Source organism: Sminthopsis crassicaudata, chromosome 2 (assembly GCF_048593235.1).
Source record: "Sminthopsis crassicaudata isolate SCR6 chromosome 2, ASM4859323v1, whole genome shotgun sequence".
NCBI lineage: Eukaryota > Metazoa > Chordata > Mammalia > Dasyuromorphia > Dasyuridae > Sminthopsis > Sminthopsis crassicaudata.
The window spans coordinates 510,599,242-510,612,232 of NC_133618.1; the positions used below are offsets into that span (position 1 = coordinate 510,599,242).

At 34.7% G+C, this 12,991-nt stretch overlaps 1 protein-coding gene across 1 annotated transcript; it reads right to left on the reverse strand.

Moving 5' to 3' along the window:
• Positions 1 to 2,274: 2,274 nt before the first annotated feature.
• Positions 2,275 to 9,598, reverse strand: LOC141553655 (major urinary protein 4-like). The gene is made up of 7 exons (XM_074285193.1): positions 9,428 to 9,598; positions 8,205 to 8,341; positions 5,867 to 5,937; positions 5,163 to 5,270; positions 3,425 to 3,526; positions 3,195 to 3,239; positions 2,275 to 2,434 (listed from the first exon to the last, which is right to left on the reverse strand). The coding sequence occupies exons 1-6, from the start codon at positions 9,488 to 9,490 to the stop codon at positions 3,217 to 3,219; spliced, it is 504 nt and encodes a 167-aa protein (XP_074141294.1). The 5' UTR covers positions 9,491 to 9,598; the 3' UTR covers positions 2,275 to 2,434; positions 3,195 to 3,216.
• Positions 9,599 to 12,991: the final 3,393 nt, after the last annotated feature.

Sequence of the window (12,991 nt, forward strand, 5' to 3'; positions counted from 1 at the left end):
TTGTTGTTTGCTTGCTTTTTATTTTCTTTCTCATTTTTTTTCTTTTTGATCCGATTTTTCTTGTGCAGCATGATAATTGGGGAAATATATACAGAATTGCATATGTTTAACATGTATTGGATTACTTGCTGTCTAAGGGAGGAGGTAGGAGAAAAGGAAGAAGAAAAACATTGGAATACAAGGCTTTACAAGGGTGAATGTTGAAAACTATGCATATATTTTGAAAATAATAAGTTAAAAAATTTTAAATGTAAAAAAAAGAATCAGGCACAGAAAGTATATGTCATAAACAGCAAAACTTGGTTTATTATCTGGAAATGCTTCCTAACAACGAGAGAATCCAAAAGTATAACGAAGTGCTTCAAAAAATGGGAGGTTCATCTTACTTTGGATGACTAATTTTCAAGTACATTTTAGTGGGGCTTCTATACATTTAGACACTCTGGCCCCCTAAAGTCACTTCCAATTCTCAGATTTTGTGACATGATGATTTCTATGATTCTAGGCCATGTGCTAAGAGAAGTTATACTTCTGTGCTGATAAAGGATATTTCATAGGCACTGCCAATTTTGAGTGTCACTTCAAAAATACCTGTTGGTGGAAAAAATGTTTTAATCAATGAATAAAAGAGGACTTTTTAAGTTTATTTACTATTTGTCAAGCACTGGGGATACAAAAATAAAAATGGACATAGTTTCTGCCCTCAAAACCTTTAGGTACCTTGATTCAAGGTTTATATCACTATAAAACCAACGAACTTAAAAAAAAAAAAAAAAAAGAGAGAGAAAACAATCCAAATCTAAGGTAATTAAATCTTCATCAAGATGGGGTAGACAGCAATATTCCAAAGGATAAACACTTTGGTAATAACAAAAAATGGCAAATTATCTTGTGCTTTCTCCCATTTGTCCTAATTACCTAGTCCTGATTCTCTTCAGTCAACACAAATAATCTGACTGATTCATATTTCAAATTCTGACTATGGTGTCCTCTACTTAGTCATTTCATAACGGTATCATAGATTGACTTCTCTTCTCTTCCCAACACACACAAACTATAACAGGTAAAAAACACTATTCCTATTCAGTTATATGACCAAAATGGGTACAGTTCTGCACAGATGGTGCAGTGTAGATCTGGCTAAATGTCAAGATGCTTCCATACCAGAAGGAAAGACCCCTATTAACTTGTGGTCAGTTTTCTCCCAAAAAGTTTTTACAGAAGTCAGGGAACTAGCTAAGCTTTCAGAGTCTCCATTTCAAGAAGCTTGAGGCTAGTTAGTCTCAAGATGTATATGCACACTATGACAATAGAAAGAGGTTTACAGGTGTGGAGAGGATTGTTTGAGACAAATCATCAGAAATTGTTAGTGGAAACAGAATGAGCTCAAAAACAAAAATGTCAAGAAAGAAAAAGACTGAATATGACAGCTTTCAAGTACCATAAAACTCTTAGAAAGAGAAAGGAAAATGTTAAGGACCATGCCTAGGTGAAGGGGCAGGTCAATTCTCCAAGAGCCTCCACAGCTGTGAATCATAAACTTGAAGGAGTTGCAAAGCAGCCTTTAGAGATGTTCCTCTTGGATTGGGAATGAAATAAATTGGAGGCAAGAGGAAAGAGGAGAGAGGTTAGAGAACAGCAGCTGCCTTTGAGTCTCCTTTTATCATCATCATCCTCTCACATGAAAAGATACATTCTAGACTTCCAGCAGCCACTGGCAGGTGGCTTCGGTATCACAATAGGAAAATTAATTAAAATTCTTTCATCATATTTCTAGATTTTCTTAGTGTGTTACTCTAAGTGTACTTACTTAATATAACTTAATATATGCTTTTTCTTTGTGTTAATTGCGTCTACTAGCTAACTATTAATGACAAGGATTACACTGGAGGCTTGAAAGCTAGTTTGGGGATACAGATTTCACAGAACACCTTTTACAGAACATTCTGAGCAACCATATTGAAGGGTGATTAGTACCAAATCGGTGGGGACAGGGGAGAAAGAGAGAAGAGGAGTAGAGAGTATAGTCAAAAGGAAGTACTAAGTTGTAAGGAAAGAATCAGTATATAAATGGGTTCTATATAAACATTAATAACTATTAAGTAAAAAAAGGTATCAATACCATGTATAGATTAAAATTTGAATATCCACAAATCTGAGAATATCTTCTCCTGCTACTGCTCTTGAAATCTCTGCTCACTTCCCCCAGATTCCCAAATTTACATAGGACACAGTATTCTGCATTAATCATTTATTAGACAATTGCAGGCAAGAATTCCACCTATGATAAGTCAGACAGGAAGAGGAAGGGAGTCCCCTGGGAATTTGGAGGAGAGAACAGAAAGCCAGTAGAAATTTTCATCATCCACATTAACAATTCTTTGGAGGAAGTAGGGGTGTTCAGAAATCCAAGGATGTTGTATCTGAGAAATTCCTACAAGACAGTGAAAGAATCGTGATTACATTATATCACAAAGTGTTAGGAATTAGAAGTAGGAGGTAGAACTTAGAATAAAGTTGAAAAATTCACAACCTAATTTTGATACATAAAAAGGGAAGCATAGACTTCAGGGGATTTAGTAATTTTTTCTGGGGTGAGTGAGGAGCCCACTGAGAATGGAATTTTATGAGGATGAAAAGAAGACAGATGAAAATCCTTATTCCTATAATTTTCACACCAGGAAACAGACAGGCTGAAAAGCACAAAAATCCTTCTTGAACAAGAAGGGGGTATTTAGATTAAATGGATTACAAATCTATATCATCACTTCAATCATTATTCCAAAACCTTACCCTATTTCTTAACAACAATATCCCTCCACATTCTCGTCCTAATTCCTTAGTTTGATCCCTTTCCATACCTTCCCTTGAAATCCCATCCTTCTGACCATTCCACATCCACATATTAATATACACATCAATTTTGGAAAAGCAGAGAAAGAGGGAAAGTACAGAGGGCGAATCACCCTCATTCCCCCTCTTTAAGTATTTGCTTTACCAGAAAATATCAGGAGAACCAAAGAGTGATCAAGCTATACTAAGGACTTTTAACAACACTTGAACTGCCATAGGGTCTCCCCAAGTTGATCTTTGCTATCCCACTTTATGCATTTAAACACCCTGCTAAAACCAGAACACCAGAGTATATTTCTTATAACTCTCAGGCAATAATCCCATGGTCAAAGTTTACAAACCTGAATGCCAGCATGAATTTTCTTATCTAAGTTTCTCACATCGATCTATGAAAACAAAGCAAAATATCAGTGATTCTCATACATGAATCCTTCTCAGAGCTTGTTGTCACTATCCCAGAGGAAAGGGAAATAAGATTGGAGAAGGACAGGGGAATTAACCAGGAATGTTTTCGTTGAAGGAATTCTTTCATCCAGGTCACACAGGGAAAATAGAGATGAGCAGAGCTTACCATCCGCAGACAGATATCTAATTTGATTCTTTAAAATTCCAAAATTTTCACACATTTTCTTAAATTTCTTTTTCTTTTCCTTTGACAGGTCTGGAGTCCGGCCTGCAATTAGGATGAAAGTGAGAATGAATGATGAAATGCTCTCATTGATTACTTTCAACAATACATTGAAAGGAGTCATCTCAATGAGTGTGGGGTTTAGGGTACAAGAGAAGTTGCTTATACCTTTGATCTGAGTGACTGAGCTAATAAATTTGGAAATTGGAACTATCATATGCCACAGGATTGGATTGAGCAGTAATAAAAGAGGAAAGAGGATTTTCTATTGAGTATCAGTAAGTTAATTAATAAGTGTTTATTAAGTACCTACTATGAGCCAAGTACTATGTGAGTCATTAGTGAAGGAATGACAAAGCCCTTTCTCAGAAGAAGTTCATAGTCTACTGGAAAGAAAACTCTTCAAAAATAAATAAATGTAATTGTGACCCCCCGCCCCATGGGGTTTTAAAATCTAAGCATTGATTACATGAAAAAATATGAAAGATAAGTACAAAGTTTATACTTGAGGATGGAGTTACTATTATCTGCATCTTTTTTTTTTTTTTTTTTGCTGAGGCAATTTTCCTTGAGAAAATACTCCCAAGAAGCCAGAAAGAAACAATTCAAATATCAAGGAATCACAATCAGGATTATCCAAGACCTAGAAGCTTTTATTGCCTGTAGAGGAAGGTTGAGACAATCTTCCCTTTGCCCTAAGGGCAGACCTCAAACTTAAAAATACACACACACACACACACACACACACACACACACACACACACACACACACAGAGCTAGGAAGTGTTAAATGTCTGAGGCCACATTTGAACTCAGGTCCTCCTCACTGCAAGGCTGGTGCTCTATCCACTGTGCCACCTAGTTGCTCCTAATCTGCATCTTTTAAGTTATATGGAATTTAAGATGAGCCTTGAAGGGAACTAGGGAATGCTTGGTGTGGAGGTGAGAATGTAGAGCAACTCAGCCTGGGGAACCAAAAGTCAGTCATCTCAGAGTTGAAGAGAGGCTTGGAGTTATGAGCAGCAAATCTGGGATATCAGGAGTATGTAATACAACAGTGAGGAGAAACATAGGGCAGGATTGCATTGCTGAAGCCATTTGGATTCCTGAGATTTGAACTGCTGATTACTTATCTCCCTTCTCTGAATTCCCTCACTCTCTTCTAAGGAGAACGTGTATGTTTCCCATAGTTTGTTTCTGTAGGAGATTTGCCCTTCATGCTTTTCTGACTTTAAAATCTGATTTTAGGCTAAACGTGACTAACCATTCCATTGTCAATTTATATTTGCCATTAAGTGAGTAAGGCAATGATTAAAACACAACATTTTTCAAGAAATCAACAAGGAAAACTACCCTGATGTCCTAGAACCAGAAGATAAAAGAACCATTGAAAGAATAAACCAATCACCTCCTGGAAGAGACCCAAAATGAAAACTCCAAGGAATATTGTAGCTAAATTCTAGAATTATGAGATCAAGGAGAAAATACTCCCAGGTAGTCATAAAGAAACAATTCAAACATCAAGCTTTCTCTCCCCTCAGTCCCAAACTCAGGCATTACACATGCTATCAAACACAGTTTGGGCTATACCCAGTGCTACAATGCTACAATTTATTTTCCTTTATTGTTCTTATCATGAAAAAGAGAGGAGAGTATTAGAGCAGCATCATAGTATACATACCAAAGAGTTCCATCCAAAGAGTATTTTTACCCTCTTTCTTATTATGCAATGCAAACATGGCACTTTCATCGTCTAAATGTTCAATGGTGACAAGATTTTGTCCATCATCTGTGAAGCCATCAAAAGGTCAAGTCAGAATTTTGAAACTACAGGGACAAAGGCCAAGACTTGAGAATTATTTTTAGTTATACTTCATGCAAAAGCCTTTCCTAGGATTTTCTAAAAACCTTAATTCCATCATAACCCCTGCCATTGCAAACAAAGTAAAGTTTTGTGGACAGACATACTTTTGTCAAATTCTTCCTATCTCCCTCCAGAGTCACAAAATGTTAGAAATGGAAGGAACTTTGGAAACCATTTAGTCTAAACACCTCATTTTATCAATGGTGAAGTTAAGACCAAGAGAGGACAAAACACTTGTGTTTTGCTTTCAATTAGTTGGTTTCCAATTCAGTGAGAAAAGGGTTAATCATACCCCTAGAATTCTGTAAGAAAGAAGTGAGCATATCAGCGTATACATGATTAAGATTTTTCATGTTGCAGGCATAATAGAATTGAGAGGGGGTCATGTAGGGATATGTGCAAAAAGGCATTTTTGTATAGTTTCTGACTACTTTTTTGTTAATCATTTTTGTTAATCACTGGGTCTATTATTTCATTTCAGAAAAAATATTGAAAGCAATGAGATGCTGATTTTTACATACATTCTACCTCTAGTTGATCACCATTTTCTTGGCTAGCACTCACAGTAAATTCAGTGCATTCATCATTTTCCCTGGAAATAAAGATTAAGATGACAATTACATATAATTTTTGCAAAGGAAACTTTACTAGGAAATAGTTTCATTTATTTTATCAATTTTAATTTTATCTACAAAAGTATACTTTTCATTTCTTAAAATAATATTACAAACAATGCTGAATCTAAGATGACTTTTAACTTCTCAGAAAGGATTAAACTGAGCTCAACATCTTAGAATTGTTGAGTTATTTAAACTAAATTTTAATTCTTTTAAAATCTGCAATTTCTTGTGTAGTAGATATGATGATATTCAATTGAGGAGAATACTGGATTAGACAGAAGAATTCTCTCATTAGTAGTTTTGCATTAAAAATACTTCAGGATAATCACTGGGCTTTCTATAAGTCAACTGAAGTTGGATCTGTGAGCAATTACAGGCTATTCCCTTTATTAACTGTGTGACATTGGCCAAGCTAGTCTTCATCTTTCTGAGAGTTCAAGCTCTCATCTACAAACAGAGATATTAATGTTATGCTTTATCTCATGAATTCATTGTGTAGAAAACTTATCATTTCTTTAAATTGAAATATATATATATATATGTATGTATATATATGTATATATATAAATGTGATATTTTTATTGTATTTTCTACTCACAATATCTCAGAAGAACAAACAGTAATTGTCACAATTTAGTCAATATAATTGAAATAATTTAAAATATTTAATACTCTTTTTTAAGATAAAAAAGTGGTTCAGGAAAAAAAAAGACAGGATAAGGAAAAATCACAGTTTGGTATTCCAGAAAACATAAATTACTTGGAAAAGAACCTTTTTATTTGACAAGAATTTCTGGGAAAACAGAAAAATTATCTGGTAGAGAATTATCTTTCATATTTTATTTAATGTTATATTTTAGGATAATACTGTAAATCAAAAGGATAAGAAGTAAATCTTACTAAGCACCTTTCACAAATATACTTAGAAAAACATTTTCTATTATATGCAAGTAAAAATATATTGTTTGAATAAGAGAAAATAAGTAGGTTAAGAAAGGAATCAATTGGGAAGAAAAAAAAGTTTGAATCAAACATATCTCAATTTAAGATATTCAAAACATATAGATAACTTACAAAAACATATGAGATCCAAAGCCTTTTCCCAAAAGATAAATAATTGAAGGATATAATAATATTAATAACTAATATTTATGAGGTATTTATTAGTGCCAGATACTGTGCTGAGCACTTTACATATATTACTTCATTTGATAATCTTGAGAAGTAGAAATTACTATATTATTATGATTCTTATTTTATACATAAGAACACTTAAGCAGAGTGAAATAACTTGATGTGAATCACATAGCTAGTAAATGTCTGGAGCCAAATTTGAACTCAGATCTTCCTGATTTCAGGCTCAATATTCTATCCATTAACAAACCTAGATGGCCCAAGTGTAAATATAAAGAAAGAGGGTAAAAATTAATTATAAATTATTAATAACCAAATGAAAGAATTTTCCAAATCACTAATAATATAAGAAATACAAATTTTAAAAAATCTTTGAGGGTTTACCTACATGAAAAGATGGCAAAAATAGCAATGGTCAATGTTATCATGGCTGGCCAAAGATAGAGCAAATTCATTATTGTTGGAGCTGCAAATCGTTCCAATTGGTTTGGAAAACCATTTGAGATTAGGTTAAGAAAATTACTAAAATGTCCATATTCTTTGATCCAGAGATCTCAAGGCTATCTACATATTTCAAGGAGGTCAATGAGAAAAGAAAGACCCTTTATTAAGAAAAATGAAATCGATAGTACTTTTTATAAAGAAGTGTAAGCAAAGTTGATGCTCATCAGTTGGGTACTGCAAATATGTGAGTTACTTAAATATTCTTCTTTCCTCTTTTTCATTCTGCCTTCTTTCTTTTTAGCAGAGGGGCCTCAAGTATCCCATTCCTATTACAAAATGGAGACTGGTGATTCAGGGAAATTAGGAACAAAAAGAAAATACTATTTACAATGTAGTGATGAAAAACATCCAAACTTTACATAAATTACTTTTAATTAATATTGTCCCTCACTACTGTATACAAGCTTCAAATATGTGTGTAGCCTATTAATTTCTTTTCCCTTCAATGTTCATAAAACTAACCATGTCCTGGGAACGTCATCACTCATTGATTGCTGGCTCAGCCTATGCAGGTTAAGGGATCTTAGAACTGTTATGTTAACTGTTATGCAAGGTTTTGTTCCCACTTCCATATCTACCAACTAACACAGTTAACACTTACTTTTTGAAGAAGTCTCCACTAAGAATATTATTCTCATTCCTATAGAGTTTGTGAACAAATATCTCCAAGCTTCCTCCTTTCTGGATCTTAGATGTCACATTTGAGGCCAATGCAATAGTGTACCATTTTCCAGTAATCTGTGGAAAAGAGTTTAGAAGAGAATTGAAAAACAATGTCCCTGATTACATAGATCCACAGTGTTTTAGAGCTGGGAAGGACCATAGTCCAATTCCATCATTTTACAAGTGAGGAAACTGAGGCCTTGATGATGAAGGATATCTTTACCTTAGTCCTACCTGGTTCACACACTGTTCCTCACAGCATAACAAAAGTTCATGAGACTAAGAGTTAGGAAACTGAGGTTTTGGTCTTGATTCTGATACTTATTTGATTAGTGGCTTTTGGCAAGTTATTGCTCATTTCAGCATCATGGTTTGCTCATTTATCCAATGGGACTAGTTGTACCTATATTGCGTATTCCATGCCATTATCCTAGAAATAATACTATTTCCCCTTCTCTTACTATGTATCTTTTATAGACTGATAATTTCTTCAGTTATTTGAGGATTAGAGAAAGAGATTGTCACAGGAATTCTAACACTAATTCTCCTAAAATACTTTTAAAAAACGTGTTTATTCTCCGACTCTAATCACTCATGATCCTGGGGGGATTTTGTTTCCCTCTAATCTACCTGGATGTGAAATAACTCTCGATCACAGAATTCATGTGACACGGAATGCCAGCACATGTACAGAACCAAAGTCCTCAAGGTACCATCTAAATCCTATTGGCAAAATTGGTTTAAATGGTCATCACAGAAAAGAAGACTTGCTGGGATTTATCATCTCATTGTACTTTATGATCTATTGCAATCAGAAGCAGAGAGGATAAATTTCAATTGAAGGTTTTGTTGTTGTTAAAGGAATGGTATCTCTGGCTTTCAGCATCTTAAAATGAGAAAAGTTTTATAGATAATCCACTGCAACCCTTCCTTTGTCAGATGTAGAAATTATTCTATGGGTTTACACTGAATGAATGAGAATTTGGGGCTATTTTGAAAAAGTCAACCTAAAGTGAGAAGACACCATTGTACATCTTTTCCTTTTAGTTAAATGCCCTATTTTTGCTCTGTTCTGCCTAAAGAGGTTCTTTGTCCTTACCCATTGTCCTCAAATCTTTGCCAGACCCCTCTATATACCTGCTGCCATTCTTGCTCACTTACCTCTGGTAGTTTATCATCGAGGGCATGGATGCCACAGATAAAGGTCAGCAGTAGAATCTTCATCTTCTCAAGGGTTTTTCTCTGATGCTTCAGCAGCAGTTAAATGTATAAAAAGAGTTCTGATTAATACTCTAGGCTCTCTAGTCAGCTGCTTTTATACTTGATTCTGAACCAGGGTTCCTGATGATGTGGCACTAAGAGGATGCTAATCCCTCAAAGTATACTTTATTCAGAGTCATTAATTAATGAGTAACTGCTAGCCAAAGATCCTAAAGACAGATTAGTGAAGTGCTTTATGACAACAAAATTTTGACAGTTCTGAAGTGCAGATTTCCAATATCAACAGCCAGTGTTAAGTTGGGCCAACTTCTTTAGATAAACTCTATGTCTATCATGAGACTAGAATATACAGTTCCCATGTTTTTTGTCCTTTCTGCAGTTAAGGAATTGACGTCTCAGAAAGTATTAAACTGAGTTCACCATTTTAAAAAAGTGTTGAAACTTTTCTATATGCAGTCTTATTTAGGTAATTTGGGGAAAATGCCCAGAAAAGATAGATAGATAGATAGTTATCATTATTATCTGGGAGTTTTATATCTTAAACAAGTTCAAAAAATAGTTATCAACTATCTATTATATGTAGATCACAATTCTAGGCACTGGCCAAATTGAAATGTATGTAATTTATCGCCTTTGTGGTGCTTACAATTTAATATACAAGAAAGCCTTTTAAGGACATTTTTGATCTTTATGTTTAAGCGTATAGAGTATTCCCCAAAATGAAACTCATTCTACAAGCATGTCTCATCAACTGCTTGAGAATTTGTCATCTTAAAGATTTGTCGCAGGGTAGAGAGATTCAAAGACTTGCCTAAGATGGCTGTGCTAGTGTATAACAGAAGACTTGATTTGTTAACCTAATTTCACTTTGCTCTAAAATAAAACCTCATTCCATTTAACAGACATTTAACATTCTCTTATGTTTGATGCATTGGAGTAGATAGCAGCAATGAAAAATTATCAATAAAACAATCCCTGATCTCAAGGAATATTCATTTCTTATGAATGAATAAGTGAAACATTCTCTTACTTTTGATGCATTGGAGTAGATAGTGGCAATGAAAAGTTATCAGTAAAACAATCCCTGATCTCAAGGAAAATTCATTTGACTGAGGTTTACAACTTGTATATAAGAAAGTAACTAAGTTATATATACATGCAAACTCTTATGAAGTAATTTTAAATAGAGAAAGAGTGTCCCTATTTATTAATAGAGAAATCATATTTTACATAGAATGAAATGTATTTTGAAGGAACAAGAAAGCACTGAGGAGCGAGAGAAATTACTTTCTCAAAGGCATGTTATCACAAAACTGTATGTCCAACACAGTGAATAACAAGCAGACCAGTTTGACTAGAATGGCAAGTGTGTGAAGAGGAATACTATGATTAAAATAAGAGACAATAATCTAAATCCAACCTGTGGAAGGATGTAAAGGGCAGATGCAGAGGAAAGTGTGTGTTTTGTTTTATAACACTGCATCAAAATTATCATGGAGACCCTTTCCTCAAATCCATTAACATCATGGGACTGGGGTAGCCAGGAACTGTTCACTGCCTAGAGACTAAAGCCCAGAAGGCTCTCCAATGCTGGGAGCATACTGAGATGTGAAAAATCCCCTTAATGTGTAAAACATTACTTGATCTTGTTGCTTTTTACTTTCACCTAGAGTTTGAAAACACTTTAAGGCATGTAAAGCCCTATAGATGCCTTTGGAGTAATTTGAAGACAATCAGAAACCTACAACTTGAGAAAGGGGATATGTCTCGGGTGTTTGAACGTATTTCTCTCTACCTCTCTCCCTGGTTTGTAAGGAGGAAAGGTCTCAGAGGAACAAGAGGACTCAGGAACTTTGCAGTTTTTTGGAAATATCGTCACAAGTAGTGGTTTAGAGTGAATCAGTACCAATCCAAGGGATTTAACCTAGGAAGCAGCAAACCCCAGGCTTAGGGCTTCTGTTCCAGTGAAAGGCATAAATAGCTGCTTTACTAAAGGAATTTAATACCAGTTCAGTAATTATAGAGCAGCAGAGAAATAGCACTAGCAGAAGAGAGTAGCAAATTAATTCTGGAACAGAAAGATAAAGAAGAGAAGAGAGAAAGCATGGCCTATCCTATTTCTTTAAAAATATTATGTCATTAACAACTGCAATAAAGAAGCATGAGGTGACCTGAGCAAATGTATTGTCTTATTCATGTGTTTAACTAATAGGTTTCCCTTCCATGGACATAGAGAGGTCTGATGACGTTCAACCAGGTTTATGGGAAGAGAGTTGCATTTTAAGATTTTCCTAACTTTTGCTTTCTGTTTATTAAAATGCATGATGTAATTGCTATTGCTTTTACCTTCTTAATAAGCAAACAGTCATGTTTCATAATTAATAGTGGCATCAGTGGCTGATCTATTAAAATGCAGAATACATAGATGGGGTGGGTGAAAAGCCATAGTGGAAAATTGTAGGAGTATATCCCCTCCCCATCCTTCAGAGTTATGCTAAAACCTTGGGAGTTGAGGGCTAATATTTTATCCATTCCCCTGGTGATACTATCCCTCCCTTTTGTAATGAATATCTTTGGGGTGAGCTAGCTAGCCTCATCCAGGAATAGAAAGAATCTAAAGAGAGTTGTGGTGGGGAGTCAGTACTACACCCAGGCTCTATACAGTTAAACTTCTGAGTGTTGAAATGTTTTCTTCCAAAAAGAAGAAACTCATGGTTTTTCATCTATCAATACATAGTATTAATGAGAGTCATGTCTGTTTAATAGAGATATAACTTGAACTTTTAAGCTTTGATCTGAAAAAGAGGAGTCAGAGATTCTGGTTCCTTTTCTGGGAAAGAGATATTCCATTTTCTGAGATCTCTAATTGAAACCAGAAGCCAGAAGTAGAAAAAAAGTTCAAAACCTGTCAGATAACATTACCAGTTGGAGGACAGCAGAATAGTGTCCAGAGACTATGGTGCCAGAGTGTAGGGAACAATGGTCAACAAAGATTACATTCTAAACACACAAACACAGCTGGTAGAGAATGAACTCCATATAAGACCAGAAATGATGAAAGCAAACTGACATCAGCAAAGGAATAAAAGCCATACCATGCCAGAGCTTTATGAAGCCAGTTCGTACAATGGATACAGAACTTGACCTTGAACCAGGAAAACCTCAAATTCAAATTCAACCTCAGATACTTTTTAGCTGTGTGACCTGATTAAATGACTTAATCTCTATTTGCCTCATGGATCACTGATTAAAAAACAAAGGGGAGTAATTCTCTGAAGGAGAAAATGGCAGATCACTGAAATATCTTGGTCAAGACTATGCTATGTACAGCTAATCTATGGAATCATGAAGAGTTGGACATGACTTAAAAACTGAACAAGAACAAAAATAACTGATTCCAAGGTTTGTATGCATTATCTCATTTGATTTTATTACAACCTTAGGAATAAATACTAGCATTATCCTCATTTTTATATATGAGGAAACAGTCTGAAAGAAGTTAAG